Source organism: Geotrypetes seraphini, chromosome 11 (assembly GCF_902459505.1).
Source record: "Geotrypetes seraphini chromosome 11, aGeoSer1.1, whole genome shotgun sequence".
NCBI lineage: Eukaryota > Metazoa > Chordata > Amphibia > Gymnophiona > Dermophiidae > Geotrypetes > Geotrypetes seraphini.
In genome coordinates, this window is record NC_047094.1 from 13580845 (window position 1) to 13597170 (window position 16326).

Genomic DNA, 16326 nt, shown 5'->3' on the forward strand with positions numbered 1-16326 from the left:
CCCCACGCAAGGTAAGTCCGCTAGGCGTTCTTGCAGGTTTGGGTCCATATCGAGGGTGCGTAGCCACGCCAACCGGCGCATAGCTACCGCAAAAGCCGACACCCTCGATACCAGCTCAAACGTATCGTACACCGCATGAAAAAGGTACAAACGTAATTGAGACAGGTTGGACATAAACCTGTCGAACCCTTCCTTGCGGGAATCCGGCAAGGCTTCACGATATTGGGGCAGATCCTTTACCATGCCACGCAGATAGGATGAAAAGGTAAAGGCATAATTTAAGACCCTGGTTGCCATGAAGGAATTCGCATAGAGGCGACGACCAAATTTGTCAAGGGTCCGACCCTCCCTGCCGAGCGGGACCGCCGCAGAAACTCGGGAGGGTTGCGTCTTTTTGAGCGCAGACTCGACCAATAGGGACTGGTGGGAGAGTTGAGCCTTCTCAAACCCCTTGGGTGGAATCGTCCTGTACTTTGACTCCATCTTAGACGGCACCGCTGTGACTGTAAGAGGAGAATTTAGGTTCTTAAGCAAGGTCTGATGAAGGACCTTATTCAAGGGCAGCCGAGGGGATTCCCTCGGGGGAGTGGGAAGGTCCTGCTCCTCGAGGAACTCTTTCGTATATTGCGATCCAGCCATGAGGTCCAGACCCAAGGCACGCGCCATGTCCTGCACAAAGCTGGAGGAGGACGGGCGGGCAGGCGGCGAGGGAGTTCTCGACCTCTCCGCCGAACAGAAGGGGGATGCCTCGTGAGAATAACGTGGCTCCCTACCGGACCCCGAGCCCCATGAGGCCAGATCTAATGGTCTCGAGGGGGGTCGGGGAACGTCTCCGCCTCGAGGAACCCCTGGGAGACGTCCCAGGCGTCTGAGGGACCGAGGCACGCCCCCTTTTTCTCGGCGAGGAGTCACGAGAACCCCCTCTCGCCGGGGAACGGAGCAGCCTCGGGTTATCGAGATGAAGCTCCGAAACCCGTAAGGCCTCGCCCCCGAGCGGCGAGGAGCGACCACGTCGCCGAGGAGAGCCTCGCGAACGCTTCGGCTTCCTCGGGCGGCGCCTCGCTCGAGGCCGGCCCGAGGGCGAAGAACCCCGGGAGGACCTCGAGGAGGAGGAGGAGGAAATCCGTCTCACTCTGCGTACCTTGTCCCGGGGCCGTACGCTGCTCTCAGGCGGGACCCCCGAGGTCGAGGGCAAGGTCGAGGCCGAGGTCGGTGGTGCCCCAGTAGCCGAAACCGAGGGAGTCGGGACCGAGGTCGCCGAGGTCGGTGCCCCCGAGGCCAAAGCAGTCGAGGTCGCAGCCCGCTGCAGTTGTTCGAGGGCGCCAGACAGCTCCGAGGAAATCAATGCTCGGAGCAGGTCCTGGAACGCCGGAATCCCGACCATGGTAGGCAGGTCTGAGGCCGGGGGATGCTCCCTGGAGTGCGACCTCGGTCTCGAGTATTCCCTCGGGGCATTAGTGGCCGGAGTCCTGGGCGGGGCCGAGGTCGACCCACCCGCCGCAGAGGAACTCGAGGATGGCTTCTTTGATGACCCTGGAGTCGGGGATGGAAAAGAGGACTTACCCGAGGCAGGTTTGGTCACCGACGTCGGCTTCGAGGTCGAGGCCGAGGGACGCGGCGAAGCCGAAGGCGCCGAGGCCGAGGTCAAGGCTGGGGCCGAAGCCGAGGCCGACATCGAGGCCTTCCCGGGCGCGGAGTCAATTGCGAAAAGCTCCGCCATCCTGGCGCAACGTCAACGGAGCGCTCTGGCCTGAAAAGTGGAACACCGATCGCAGGAATTAGTCGGATGCTCGGGTCCAAGGCAGAGCAAGCACCACCGGTGGGGGTCAGTGATGGACAGTAACCGCTGACACCGGGTGCATTTCTTAAAGCCCGTCAAGGGACGGGACATGAAATAGAAAAGGGGCCGGGAACGAACGACGTTCCGCGGCCGCGGCTCTCGGGAGCCCCCGGAGCCGAACGGAAGAAATAAAACTTTTTTTTTTTTTCGACGAAAAACGACAGCCAATAACGAAAAAACAAGAATTAAAGCACAGCGACCGAGCTAAATAACTCCGACGCGGTGTCAGAAGGCCGAAAAATAGGAGCTCAATTTCCACAGGGCTTCTGGCTCCGCGGAAAAAACTGAACTGAGGACCACGAGGTGGGATGCGCCCTCTAGTGGGCAAGAAGGCATGCACATGCGTGGTGCAGTGTAGCAAACTTGAAACTTCAATCAAGTTTGCTTGAAAAGCTGTCCGCGCTGGGGCTCCATAGATGACGTCACCCACATGTGAGAATATGCTGCCTGCTTGTCCTGGGATAACACATGTTACAAGTAACTTTTGTTTTCTCTCAAGACAAATCTTCATGCGTGAGACTTCCTAGATACAAGCTACTTTCACACAAGGTACCACAGCAGGGTGTTTTACTGTTATTTCTTTTAGAGCAGCTTGGAATGGAAGGCAGGCAGGCTTAGGAAAGGTGGAGTTGAATTCTAAACCAAAAACATTCTCTGACCAAATCTATTGTCGCACTGGGAGTCTTGCATTAGGCATTTGAGGGATGTGAATATACAGACAGATGTCCATGTCAGAGCTCTACAAATCTCCACTTTATGGAAGCTGATCTCAAGCCGCAGCCACAGCTCCAGCATTATGAGCCTTGACATGACCCTCTAGAGCAGTGGTTCCCAACCCTGTCCTGGAGGACCACCAAGCCAATCGGGTTTTCAGGCTAGCCCTAATGAATATGCATGAGAGGGATTTGCATATAATGGAAGTGAGAGGCATGCAAATCTGCTCCATGCAAATTCATTAGGGCTATCCTGAAAACCTGAGTGGCCTAGTGGTCCTCAGGGGTGTCAAACTCAATCACAAAAGGGGCTGAAATCTGAAAAAGGCTAAGTCATGGGCCGAATTTTTAATTAAGATACTTAAGAGTCCTTTTATTAAGGGAAGCAACCTGATTTAGCGCGCACTAAATGCGCACCTTAATAAAAGGACCCCTTAGTCTTAGTAGAAGTATAGGGTTACAACCTCTCCAACCCCACACCGGCTCTGTGATGGAAACAAAATTTTTAAAAAACTGTTCCTCTCTCCTTTAGGTCCTAGTTCACGCTTGCTGTCTAACACCAGCTCTGGCAGGATACACATTTCAAATCTGACATATTGTAATCACAAAACAGAAAACAAAATTATTTTTTCTGCCTTTTGTTGTCTGGTCATTATTAAATCATGTTGGTCCCAGGCTCTGTGCTCTAAGACAATGAACTAAGATAGTGATAAAACTTGAAAATACTGGATTGTAAGCATATAAGTTTCCATGCAAAATCCTGAGAGGAAAGCTTGCATTCAAGTGAGGGGGTGATCTGGTATTCTCTGTATCGGTGTCTCAGAGACTACCTATTTGTGTTCTGTATTTTGCACTTATATTCGGGCATTCTAGCCCCTCTCCCCCTCCCTTCCGGCCAGGACAGCCCGAGGCAGCTAAAATCCCAAACTACAATTCAAAAAAAGTCATAATTAAAAATGTAATTACAATGACAATTTTAATAACAGATTTTAATTTAACGGCTAATAAAACACCAAGCCCCAAATAAGTCTAGCCTACTAGGCAGTCACATGTCATTTTTTGAAATATGCAATGATGTTTCTGAAATAGGGGTGTGGTAGCTCGGGGGCTTGTGGGCAAATGACTTAAGTGTATTCTTTTTACTTCCTTTAAGCCTGTTCTGTGAGCTGTACATTCTTCCAGGTAGGTTCATGCCGCATCATTTGTAGGTTCACGCGGCCTGCAGAGGATTGCTGGTTGGCTTTAGCGATCCTAGCAGGCCGCCATAGCCTCAGCTGCACATTCCCTCTGGCGCAGTCCCGCTAACGTACGGGACCGTGCCAGAGGGAACGTGCAGCTGAGGCTACAGTGGCCTGCTAGGATCGCTACAGCCAACCAGTGATCCTCTGCAAGCCGCATGAACCTACAGATGATGTGGCGTTTGTACCGGCGGGCCAGCTTTAGGGGAAATTTGAAATTGTCTGGTGGCCCAAATTTCAGCACACCACGGGCCAGAGTTTGACATGTCTGCTCTAGGGCCAGCCCAGCCTGGGCATAAGGTGAAAGAAATGCAGCCTGTTAGCCAACTGATAATTTGAATTTGCTAATGGTAGCCCCTTCCTGTTTGGGTCAAAAGGAATAAAAAGCTTGGTGGACTTTCTATGGGCTTTAGTCCACTCCAGAAAGAAGGCCAAAGCTCTCTTGCAGTCCAAAAAAGCAGTGTGCTTTCACCATTATGGGTATGCAGTTTTGGATAAAAGGTTGGAAAAATTAGGAAGGAACTTAGGATGATTCTGTGCACCTATCCAATTGTTAAGAAACTTAGTGTTACAGTGGGTCTGAGACTAGGGCTTGGAGCTCACTAATCCTGCATGTTGAATAGCTACCGCCAAAAATAAGACCTTCCAGGTCAGAAACATTATGTGGCAGCTGGATAAGAACACCGAGGTCCCATGATACTGTGCAAGATTTGATGACTTTCTCCAGGAAGAGTGATTTGATATGGAAGCAGCTACTCCTATTAAATCCATACCCCTCTACCCCTCATCAAAATACCCTTCAACCCACGTTTTCCCTAGAGCCTGCAAAAGAACACCAGGCCGACAGATCAGTCCAACTTCGAGGCCTAAGAGTATCCATCACACAATCACTGTAAACCTTGCTCTCCACAATGCCTTTATTTCAATTTTAGACCACCTTAAATTATTCACAAGATTCTCCACTACTGCTCAGTTCTCTCAGGACCCCTGCAGTGAGTCCACCTGCAACTGTATTTGGTGAATAGCCTTGACCTGCTGACCCACTGTATCTTCAAATCTTCTCTACCACCTCTGCCACCTTTTTTTTTCTTTTTTTAATTTTGCAAATTTTAAACATACATTTCAAGTGTCCCTTTTAGAGACACAGGGCAACATACAAAAATCTAAACAGAAAGTAGTATTATTATAGCAAAATTCAAAGAAAGGGAAGGGAAAGGGATTGGGACTTGTATACTGCCTTTTTGTAGTTTTACAACCACACTCAAAGTGGATTTAAATCAGCCCAAAGAATCACAATACTGGGCTCTCCAGATTACAGGAAAGGAAGATTAACAGAAGGAAAGATAAATTTAAAAAGTAAATTTATAAAAAATGAAATAAGCCCACAAGTTATATCAAAGACTTAAGAACATACATTACTCTAGAGAACCAACATCAGCAGTAATGAGGTGGGTTGCCACCCATAGACAACCTCTTAGTTCCCAAAAAAAAGTTTAAAAACTGTATCGAGGAAAATGTTATTTATGAGAATAGAGGGTGACCAAGCATTTACATGAAAACTGTAGAAAAAAAAAGCCCTCCATTCCTGGATTTAACAAAAATTATCTACTTTTCTCATTTGAGTTTCCTTTGAAACATCTAGAACACTGTTCCCCAACCCTATCCTGGAGAACCATCAGGCCAATCAGATTTTCTGGCTAGCCCTAATGAATATACATGGAACAGATTTGCATACCTGTCACTTCCATGATATGCAAATCTCTCTCATGCATATTCATTAGGGCTAGCCTGAAAACCTAATTGGCCTGGTGGTCCTCCAGGACAGGGTTGAGAACCACTGATCTAGAACACCCAAGCTTCCATATTTAAAAACAACTTTTGGTGATGATGAAAATAAATCTTCAGAACCATATTCCTTTCCAAAATGGATGTGAAAGTCATAACTAAAGAAGCAGAGGAGACACTACCTATATATCAAATCCAGCCAGTATTTATTAAGATTCCCTTTCATCCAAAATTTGATCAGATTTCAAATTTTGAGGCATTTTTGTATCCAGTCTCTTAAATAGCAAATACAACTTTTGATATGAGGGAAGTCTTTCAGATGAAATATCTAGCATTTCCTTCAAATCTCTCTGCAACACATCCCTTGGTGTAATTTTTGCAACCTGTGAAAAATTCAAGAATCTGGGATTCCTACTCCTTGTATTACTAGTTTCCAAACTTTCAACATTAGTTCTTCAATTTCCAAGAACTTTAATCAATGTACTATGTATCTGTTTAAAGGAATCAGATTCTCAGATTCAACCACCAGAGCCACAATTTATCATGGAATATCAGAAGTGATCCAAATTATTTCAAAGAGCAAGTAACCCATTGAGATAAATTATTCACCCAGGGAACCATAAACTTTCTCTAAATCAGCAGTAGTCTGCCAGATATTTTCAAGAGTAAACTCCGAAAAGCACAGTTACTTACCGTAACAGGTGTTATCCAGGGACAGCAGGCAGATATTCTTAACACATGGGTGACGTCACCGACGGAGCCCTCGGTACGGACCTTTTTAACTAGAAGTTTCTAGTTGGCCGCACCGCGCGTGCGCGAGTGCCTTCCCGCCCGACGGAGGAGTGCGTGGTCCCCAGTTAGGATAAGCCAGCTAAGAAGCCAACCCGGGGAGGTGGGTGGGACGTAAGAATATCTGCCTGCTGTCCCTGGATAACACCTGTTACGGTAAGTAACTGTGCTTTATCCCAGGACAAGCAGGCAGCATATTCTTAACACATGGGTGACCTCCAAGCTAACAAAGAGGGAGGGGGGATGGTTGGCCATTATGAAAATAAATTTTGTAACACAGATTGGCCGAAGTGTCCATCCCGTCTGGAGAACGCATCCAGACAGTAGTGAGTAGTGAACGTGTGAACTGAGGACCAAGTGGCTGCCTTGCAGATTTCCTCGATGGGCGTGGAACGGAGGAAAGCTACAGAAGCAGCCATAGCTCGGACTCTGTGGGCCGTGACAGCTCCTTCCAGTGAGAGACCGGCCCGAGCATAGCAGAATGCAATACAGGCAGCAAGCCAATTTGAAAGTGTCCGTTTGGAGACAGGACGACCCAAACGGTTGGGATCGAAAGACAAAAATAGCTGAGGGGATGTTCGGTGAGCTCTGGTACGATCAAGGTAGTAAGCAAGGGCACGCTTACAATCCAGCGTGTGCAACGCCTGTTCCCCAGGATGCGAGTGAGGTTTAGGGAAGAAGACGGGCAACACAATGGACTGGTTGAGGTGAAAAGCCGAGACCACCTTGGGAAGGAATTTAGGGTGGGTACGCAGAACAACCTTGTCATGGTGAAAAACAGTGAACGGTGGGTCAGCAACCAGTGCATGCAGTTCGCTAACTCTCCTGGCAGAGGTGATGGCAATTAGGAAAAGCACCTTCCAGGTAAGAAGCCTGAGCGAAGTTGTGGCAAGAGGCTCAAACGGAGGTTTCATGAGTGCTGATAGAACCACATTCAGGTCCCAGACGACAGGAGGAGGCTTGAGAGGCGGTTTGATATTGAAGAGACCTCTCATAAATCTGGAAACCAGAGGATGAGCCGTGAGGGGTTTTCCGAGAATAGGCTCATGAAACGCAGTGATGGCACTGAGGTGGACTCTGATGGAGGTAGACTTGAGGCCAGCATTGGACAGCGAGAGCAGATAATCCAATACAAGTTCCACCGCTAGAGAGGTGGGTTCATGATGATGCCGGAGACACCACGAGGAGAATCTGGTCCACTTCTGATGGTAACATAGGAGGGTGGCCGGTCTCCTGGAGGCGTCCAAAATGAGGCGGACAGGTTGAGATAGATTCTCTGGAGAGGTCAGCCCGAGAGAAACCAAGCTGTCAGGTGGAGGGAAGACAGATTGGGATGCAGTAGAGACTGATGCTGCTGTGTAAGTAGAGTAGGAAACACAGGAAGAGGAATGGGCTCCCTGGAGCTGAGTTGAAGCAGGAGGGAGAACCAGTGTTGACGAGGCCACCGAGGGGCGATGAGAATCATGGTGGCGTTGTCCTTGCGGAGCTTGGACAAGGTCCGCAACATCAGAGGAAGTGGAGGGAAGGCATACAGGAATCGATCCCTCCAATCGAGCAGGAATGCATCCGGGGCCAGACGGTGAGGAGAGAAGAGTCTGGAGCAGAAGAGGGGCAGCTGATGATTGTGAGGTGCTGCAAAGAGGTCCACCTGCGGAGTGCCCCATCGAGCAAAGATGGAGAGTAGAGTCGGAGGGTCCAACGTCCACTCATGAGGTTGAAGGATGCGGCTGAGATTGTCGGCCAGGGAGTTCTGTTCGCCCTGGATATAGACCGCCCTGAGGAAGAGATTGCGGTCCGTGGCCCAGGTCCAGATGCGTAGAGCCTCCAAACAAAGGGGGTGAGATCCGGTGCCGCCTTGCTTGTTTATGTAGTACATGGCGACTTGATTGTCTGTGCACAGGAGGAGAACCTGAGGGCAAAGAAGATGTTGGAAAGCCTTGAGGGCGTAGAACATGGCTCTGAGTTCCAGGAAATTGATGTGATGTCGACGCTCCTGTGGGGTCCAAAGACCCTGGGTGCGTAGATCTCCTAGGTGAGCTCCCCACGCATAGGGGGACGCATCCGTGGTGATGGTCATAGTGTGAGGGGGCAGATGAAAGAGCAGACCCCTGGAAAGATTTGAGGAGTTCAACCACCATTGGAGAGATTGCTGAAGAGACGATGTCACAGAGATGGGATGAGAAAGAAGATCCGTAGTCTGAGACCATTGGTTGGCGAGAGTCCATTGAGGCGTGCGGAGGTGGAGACGTGCCAGAGGAAGGACATGTACTGTCGAGGCCATGTGTCCCAGGAGGACCATCATTTGTCGAGCAGGAATGGAGGAGTGTTGGAGCACCTGACGACAGAGGTGGAGCAGAGTCCACTGACGATCGGAGGGAAGAAAAGCCCTCATTAGAGTGGTGTCCAGAACAGCTCCGATGAATTGAAGTCGCTGGGTGGGAAGTAAGTGCGACTTGGGGTAGTTGATCTCGAACCCCAGGAGGTGGAGGAGAGAGATGGTGTGATGAGTAGCCTGTAGCACAAGTTGAGATGAAGGTGCTTTCACCAACCAATCGTCCAAGTAGGGGAACACCTGGAGGTTGTGAGACCTGAGGAAGGCCGCAACTACTATGAGGCATTTGGTGAAGACTCTGGGTGAGGAAGCGAGGCCAAACGGTAGCACCTTGTACTGATAGTGGCGGTGCAGTACTTGGAACCGCAGATAGCGGCGAGAAGTCGGATTGATGGAGATGTGAGTGTAGGCCTCTTTGAGGTCCAGGGAACATAGCCAGTCGTTCTGAGAAAGAAGAGGGTAGAGTGTGGCAAGGGAGAGCATTCTGAACTTCTCCTTTACCAGACACTTGTTGAGGTCCCTGAGATCGAGAATTGGACGGAGGTCTCCCGTCTTTTTGGGTACCAGGAAGTAGCGGGAGTAGAATCCCTGACCCCATTGATCTGGAGGTACTTCTTCGATGGCATTGAGAAGGAGGAGGGATTGAACCTCCCTCAGGAGGAGGGGGGTTTGAGATGAGTGAGAAGCAGACTCTACGGGAGGGTTGTCTGATGGAAGAGTCTGGAAGTTGAGAGAGTAGCCGTGGCGGATGATGTTGAGGACCCACTGGTCCGATGTGATGACCTCCCAACGGCTGGAGAATATGGTGAGACGACCTCCGATTGGTTGTGGAAGAGGTAGCGAAGGTGGAAGACTGGCTATGCCCTGGAGAGAAGAGTCAAAAGGGCTGAGACTGCTTGGCAGGCTGAAGAGGCTTGGAGGGTTGAGTGGTCTGAGAACGAGCCTGGGAATGGTGCTGTTGTTGACGGGGCCGCCGAGGTTGTTGAGGAGGCGGATTGAGTGGCCTGGCTGAGAACCTGCGCTGATAAGACGACTGAGGTCGATAAGGACGGGCAGGCGGAGCCTTCTTCTTTGGTTTGATCAGGGTGTCCCACCTGGTTTCATGGGCGGAGAGTTTCTGGGTGGTGGAATCCAGTGACTCTCCAAACAGTTCATCCCCGAGACAGGGGGCGTTGGCTAGACGATCCTGGTGGTTGATGTCCAGGTCGGAGACTCTCAGCCAGGCCAGGCGGCGCATGGCTACGGCCATGGCAGAGGCACGGGAGGTGAGCTCGAATGAGTCGTATATCGAGCGGACCATAAACTTGCGCAATTGAAGAAGGCCAGAGATGTGCTGTTGGAACAGTGGGACCTTGCGCTCTGGCAGGTACTTTTGGAGGGCGGACAGCTGTTGGACCAAATGTTTCATATAGAAAGAAAAATGGAATGAATAGTTGTTCGCCCTGTTGGCCAGCATGGCATTCTGGTAGAGCCTCTTGCCAAACTTGTCCATGGTCTTACCCTCTCTGCCAGGAGGGGTAGAGGCATAGACACTGGAGCCCTGAGTCTTTTTTAAGGTGGATTCAACAAGAAGGGACTCATGGGGCAATTGAGACTTGTCGAACCCTGGGATAGGGATGACACGATAGAGGTTGTCCAGTTTACGGGGGGTCCCCGGTACCGTAAGGGGATTCTCCCAGTTTTTGTAAAAAGTCTCCCGTAGGATGTCATGCACGGGAAGCTTGAGGAACTCTTTAGGAGGTTGTTCAAAATCTAAAGCCTCCAGGAAGGCTTGAGACTTTTTTGAGTCAGATTCTAGAGGAAGGGATAGGGCTGCAGACATCTCCCTTAGAAATTTCGAAAAGGAGGACTGCTCCGGTTTGGAGGTGGCATCGGGTGCCGACGGGTCCTCATCAGATGAGGAGGGATCCTCCTCGGTACCGGGAGGGGATTCCTCCCATAAGTCAGGGTCCCGGACCTCTGGTGCATGTCGAGACACCGGGGTGGAAGGTGCGGTATGGCGAGTCTTGGATAAAGATTTTCCAGAGCGCACCGAAACGGTACCAGGAGAGGAGGACCGGCGTCGATCCCGGTCCCGGGAAGTATGACGCTCTGCCTGGTGCCGAGGAGGATCCGTCGTGGTATGGGAGTGAACCACCGGATGGGTATGAAGTTGCTCAGCCGAAAGAATCGGCATGGAGGTGTTGATAGGTACCGAAGGGGTGGATACCGGGGGTTCGGTACGGGGCTCGGGCCGGTCTGGTACCGGAAGGAGCGGTGCCAGGATAGTGGGCAACAGGTGCTCGAGCTGTCGCTGTAACTGTTCCTGGAGTTGAACTTTTAAGATGGCCGAAATACGGTCGTCTAGGGGTGGCATCGGAACCGCTTTCTTTTGCTTCGGTTCCTTAGATGCCGCTCCACGCCCCGGTGATGAGGAGGCCGATGACAAGGCACTCACCGAGATCGGGGCGGAGCGCTTGCGGGGTCGGCGCAAGGCCGGCAAGGTCGGTGTCGCCACCGTAGTTGGAGGGCACTCGAGGGAAGAGGGAGGCTTCTTAGCCGGCTTACCTGGCGCCAGAGACGCCGATGCGGGGTCGGGCGGTGTCGAAGAAGACGGTGCCGATTTCTGTGGTACCGCTGTCGATGTCGAGGAGTCCATCGCCGACCCGGTGCCGAACAAAAGAGTTTGTTGAATTCTTCGGTTTTTGAGTGTTCTCTTTTTAAGAGTGGCACAGCGGGTGCAGGAGTCCGCCCGATGCTCCGGACCCAAACACTGCAAACACCAATTGTGTGGGTCAGTGAGGGAGATCGGGCGTGCACACCGCTGGCACTTTTTAAAACCGACCTGCGGGGGCATGAAGGGGAAAACAGCCTCCGCAAAATCGAACCCCGAGGCCTGTATAATGGCAACAGGCCCCGCCGGGGCAAATCGGAAAAAAAAGGGGAAAAAAAGCAAAGTTTTTTTTTTTTTTTTTACAAATCAAAGGAAAAAGAAACCCGAAGGCAAAAGAAGAAAAAATAGGGAAAAAAGCGCGAGCGGGAAGGCAAAAAAGTGGTTTCAACGGCCGTTGAAAAAACACACGCGTCTTCTTCGCTCCGCGGAAACGAAGAAACTGGGGACCACGCACTCCTCCGTCGGGCGGGAAGGCACTCGCGCACGCGCGGTGCGGCCAACTAGAAACTTCTAGTTAAAAAGGTCCGTACCGAGGGCTCCGTCGGTGACGTCACCCATGTGTTAAGAATATGCTGCCTGCTTGTCCTGGGATAATGAGCTTTCACCCTGCCACCCTGATTAGTCACCTCTCTTCCAGACAAATTGTGCTAACAAAGCCATTTCAATCACTTTCACTCCCCCCTCTGCACCAGTCACACCTTCTTTTCATGGCACAGAGAATGCAGACTTAGGTGATCTTTGCGCCTGGGGTTGCAGTGGGGGACCTCTTGGATATGACATGCTCCAATGAAGCATTGGGATCTCCCATGCTCCAAGCTGCTGCCTACAGATCCTTCCATTCAAGTCTCTGCTCATGCAACAGAAGAATCAATAGGACCCAAGACTGGATTTCTCCCTGGGTTCCTTCCTTTCCTCTTGCCCATAGCAGGTAAAACTTCCAGAAGGCTGATCCCATTTCTCTATGGATATTGGCTATGACTTTCTTGATGTCTGGCCAAATTATCACAATGTCTTTTCAGACCTCCGTAATCCACTTTTTAAGGTCCTCTTTTCATGTCAGAGTTCTACATTAACTGATCATCACTTACATTGTCTACTTCGGACTCTGATTCAGATCTGATATCTCCAATGCATATGACGCTACCATTTTCCAACTGTTTTTGCTACTCACTGTGGCTCAGTTGTCATACATTGATCAGAATGCCTCAAAGGCCTTCCTTGTAGACATAGTTCCTATTAACAATTGGATCCCAATTTAATTTAATTTAATTTTGGCATTTTGGAAATCAATATGGGGCCAAATTAGTTGCTTGTTGGAAAATCCAGTGGCATTGTTTTATGATACTGTATTATTTGGTATGTCAATGAGGGCTAAAAGCCAAATATCATCTAAGAACAGGCTTTTATTAATAATGACAGGAGTCGCCATACCACAAATTACGAGCAATTGGAAGAATTGGAAAAGGCTTAATTATAGTTTTTGATGGAATTCACTGTCATATGTATAAAATGGAAAGGACATTGGCCATTCAGAAATGGAATTTGGGAACCATTAACAAAATATTGTAACGTTTAAATAGTATTTTCCCTTTAAATATGCACATCCGGGAGGGGGGAGGTGGGGGGTTGATAGGTTAATGAATTTTGAATAATTGATATGGATGATTATAGATATTTTATGCATGGGCATTGTGATTGTTTAGGGGGGAGGGGGTATTACTTCTGTAATGGATACTATAAGAATATTAAGTGTGATATTTGAGTATAAAATGTTGTATTTACCGTTACACTTAAGTATTGAAAATAATAAAGAAGTAGGAAAAAAACCCAATTGGATCCCATGCAGAAATTGGGATCAAGCCATTTCTCGTTTTCTAAAGGCAGGGTTTTGCTAAAACACTCACATGGAGTTCTTACAGAATGGTCATTTCTCAGGCAGATGTCACTTCCTCTCCATTAGTTTTCTGTTTCAATGTTCTCCTTCCAGTGACAAATTTAACTGCACTTTGATCACCTACCTAGCATCCCAATCACTATGTTGTGTGTATCAATTTAAATAGCCTATTGTCAGTCTAATATAAAACAGATAAATAGTAATTACATGTGCTATTTTATATTTTTATTTTATGAATCAATTTTTGAATTGTCTTGTAAAACCCCACAAATACAAAAGATGCTCTATAAAAGTGTTTTATAAGTAATTATAAAGATAGACCTTAAGAGACTATAATTGTTCCAAAATAAAGCGGCAAGACTAATCTTACGCAAAACCAAATATGAGCAGGTAACACCTCTCTTTAAGTAATTATATTGGTTACCAGTCAGAAGCAAGGTCCAATTCAAGTTAACATGCATGGTATATAAGGCTATATACAGCAAAAACACAGCAGGTCTCACATCTGCCATCCAAAATCACACTATCCTTCCACAACTCAAGGACAATCCCAACAATGTAAACTATCACCCCCCCCCCCCCTCCACTCGCCATGTTAGAAGGAAGGCTCTCTTTGAGACCACCTTCGAGTTTCAGGGGTCCAGAATCTGGAACAACCTCTCAGGCAGCTTTTGACAAAAACCCACATACTTCCAATTCCGGAAAGCATTGAAAACTCACCTTTTTTTCTCAATGCATTGACCCATTCCCATGCAGTCCCTGCAATTTCTATATAATATCTATTTCTCTGTAGCAATTCTAATATCATGTAAGCCACAATGATTCCTAGCTGACATTTGCGGGATACAAGAGTTGGTATGGTATGGTTTAAAGTTTGGGGTATAGATGTTTTGAGTTCTCCCATGCTTAAAATGGTTCAATCAGGGCTTAAATTTCCAAAAATTGTTTTCCAAAACCCTTCCCCCCTTTCCTAATGGCATCCTATCTCAGAGGTAAGGGGGACGAAATTAGGCCCAATTGCTTAGGGCCTACCTTTCCTCTTTCCCAGTGTAACAGTGCCACTGCATACAACTCTTCCTGCCTGAACAATGTCAGTACCAAGAGTAAGAATTTTCCTATGAAGTCAGAAAAGAGTTATGATGTCAGTATAGTTTGTGAAAATATTTATCAAAACTGAACTCGACAACTCTGACTGGATTTAACACCATTGCACCACATTTCTCTTGCAAAATGAAAGATATTTACCAGGTGCACTCTGAGAATACCGATACTCTGGGACAGATGCTAGCTTTGATCCAAAATCATGGTCATGCTGAACAGGTGAGCCTTCACGAGATAGGCACTCGGGTGTCTGTAAGCCACTAGAATGAGGGGACATCAGACCTGGATGGGTTGGTGAGGCAGGAGCACTCCTGAAAAGCATAAAAAAATACAGCATGAACATTTCAGCACAAAAAAGCAAACATACATACTCAATGGCCTTTTATTAAAAAAAAAAAAAACAACTCAGGGAGCAGGTGGTGGAAAAAAAGTATTACCAGTACCAGGACAGGGATGGCGATAGGGTGGGTATAAAGAGAGTGGCAACAGTTAAGAGGAGGGCCCTCCCAAGCAGGATTCAGCTCTTATCAGGAAAGAGCTGCAGAGCCTGTGAGGGTGATGCCCTTAGAACTGGGGCTCCTGGTACAGTCCTTGGGACACATCTAGCTTCACACATTTTAAAGATACCCACAATTAACATAGAAACATGATGGCAGATAAAGGCCAAATGGCCCATCTAGTCTGCCCATCTGCAGTAACTATTATCTCTTTCTCTCTCCGAGAGATCCCAAGTGCCTATCCCAGGAGCTCTTAAATTCAGACACAGTCTCTGTCTCCACCACCTCTTCCGGGAGACTATTCCATGCATCTACAACCCTTTCTGTAAAAAAGTATTTCCTTAGATTACTCCGAAGCCTATCACCTCTTAACTTCATCCTATGCCCTCTTATTCCAGGAAGGCAAATCCAGCACATGCAAATTCATTATGGAACTCCTGAAAACTTAACTGACTAGGTGTGCCCAGAGAGATGGGTTGAGGACTCCTACCTTAGAACCAGAACAGGAAAACAGAGGCTACTGTATGCAAGTGTCAGGGCAGCAGATTGTTACCCAGGGGTTCAGGGAAATTGGGGGCTTGCCACAAGATGAGAATGCCACTGCCACCTAATACTGAAAAAGCAGTTTGGTGGTACAGGACTGGAGCTATATTGGAGGGTAGAACCCTTGTAGAGCTGAGGCCTGGAAGAAATGGTTTGTTCAAGGTGAATTAGTAATAGAGTAGATTTGTGCAGAAAAGCTACATATTTACAGTACCACTGAAGAAACGGTAGTGTTGACATGTCTTCCTGAGCATAACAGAATGAAATGCACGCTGCCAGCCAATTAGACAACGTACGTTTAGAAACGGGACGTCCCATTTTATTTGGATCAAAGGACAGAAAAAGTTGAGGAACTGATCTGTGGGGTTTCGTACGCTCTAGATAGTAAGCCAGAGCCCTTTTACAATCCAAAGTATGTAAAGCTTGTTCTCCAGAATGAGAATGAGGTTTTGGAAAGAAAACAGGTAGAACAATGGATTGGTTGAGATGGAATTCAGAAACAACCTTAGGGAGAAATTTGGATGTGTACGCAAAACCACCTTGTCATGGTGAAAAACCGTAAAAGGTGGATCTGCGACCAGTGCATGAAGCTCACTGACCCTCCTGGCAGAGGTAAGAGCAATAAGGAAAAGTACTTTCCAAGTGAGAAACTTGAAAGGAGAGGTAGCCAAAGGTTCAAATGGAGGCTTCATTAAGGCGGAAAGAACCACATTGAGATCCCAGATAACAGGAGGGGCTTTAAGAGGTGGTTTCACATTGAAAAGCCCTCGCATGAACCTGGATACCAGGGGATGAGCTGAGAGAAGTTTTCCATGGACTGGCTCATGAAAAGCTGCAATGGCACTGAGGTGGACTCTGATGGAAGAGGACTTAAGGCCAGAGTCAGACAAAGAAAGCAAATAATCCAACAATGTCTCCACTGCCAGAGAAGTTGGATCAAG

The 16326-nt window shown here is 48.4% G+C and overlaps 1 protein-coding gene across 3 annotated transcripts in view; it reads right to left on the reverse strand.

Annotated features, from left to right (window-relative positions):
- FOXK1 (forkhead box K1) overlaps positions 1-16326 on the reverse strand; it is a 77842-nt gene that overhangs the window by 9405 nt on the left and 52111 nt on the right. For all 3 annotated transcript variants that reach the window (XM_033963875.1, XM_033963877.1, XM_033963878.1), the window contains exon 6: positions 14490-14656. In XM_033963875.1, coding sequence (XP_033819766.1) covers positions 14490-14656 — 167 coding nt within the window. The remainder of the gene's footprint in view (positions 1-14489; positions 14657-16326) is intronic.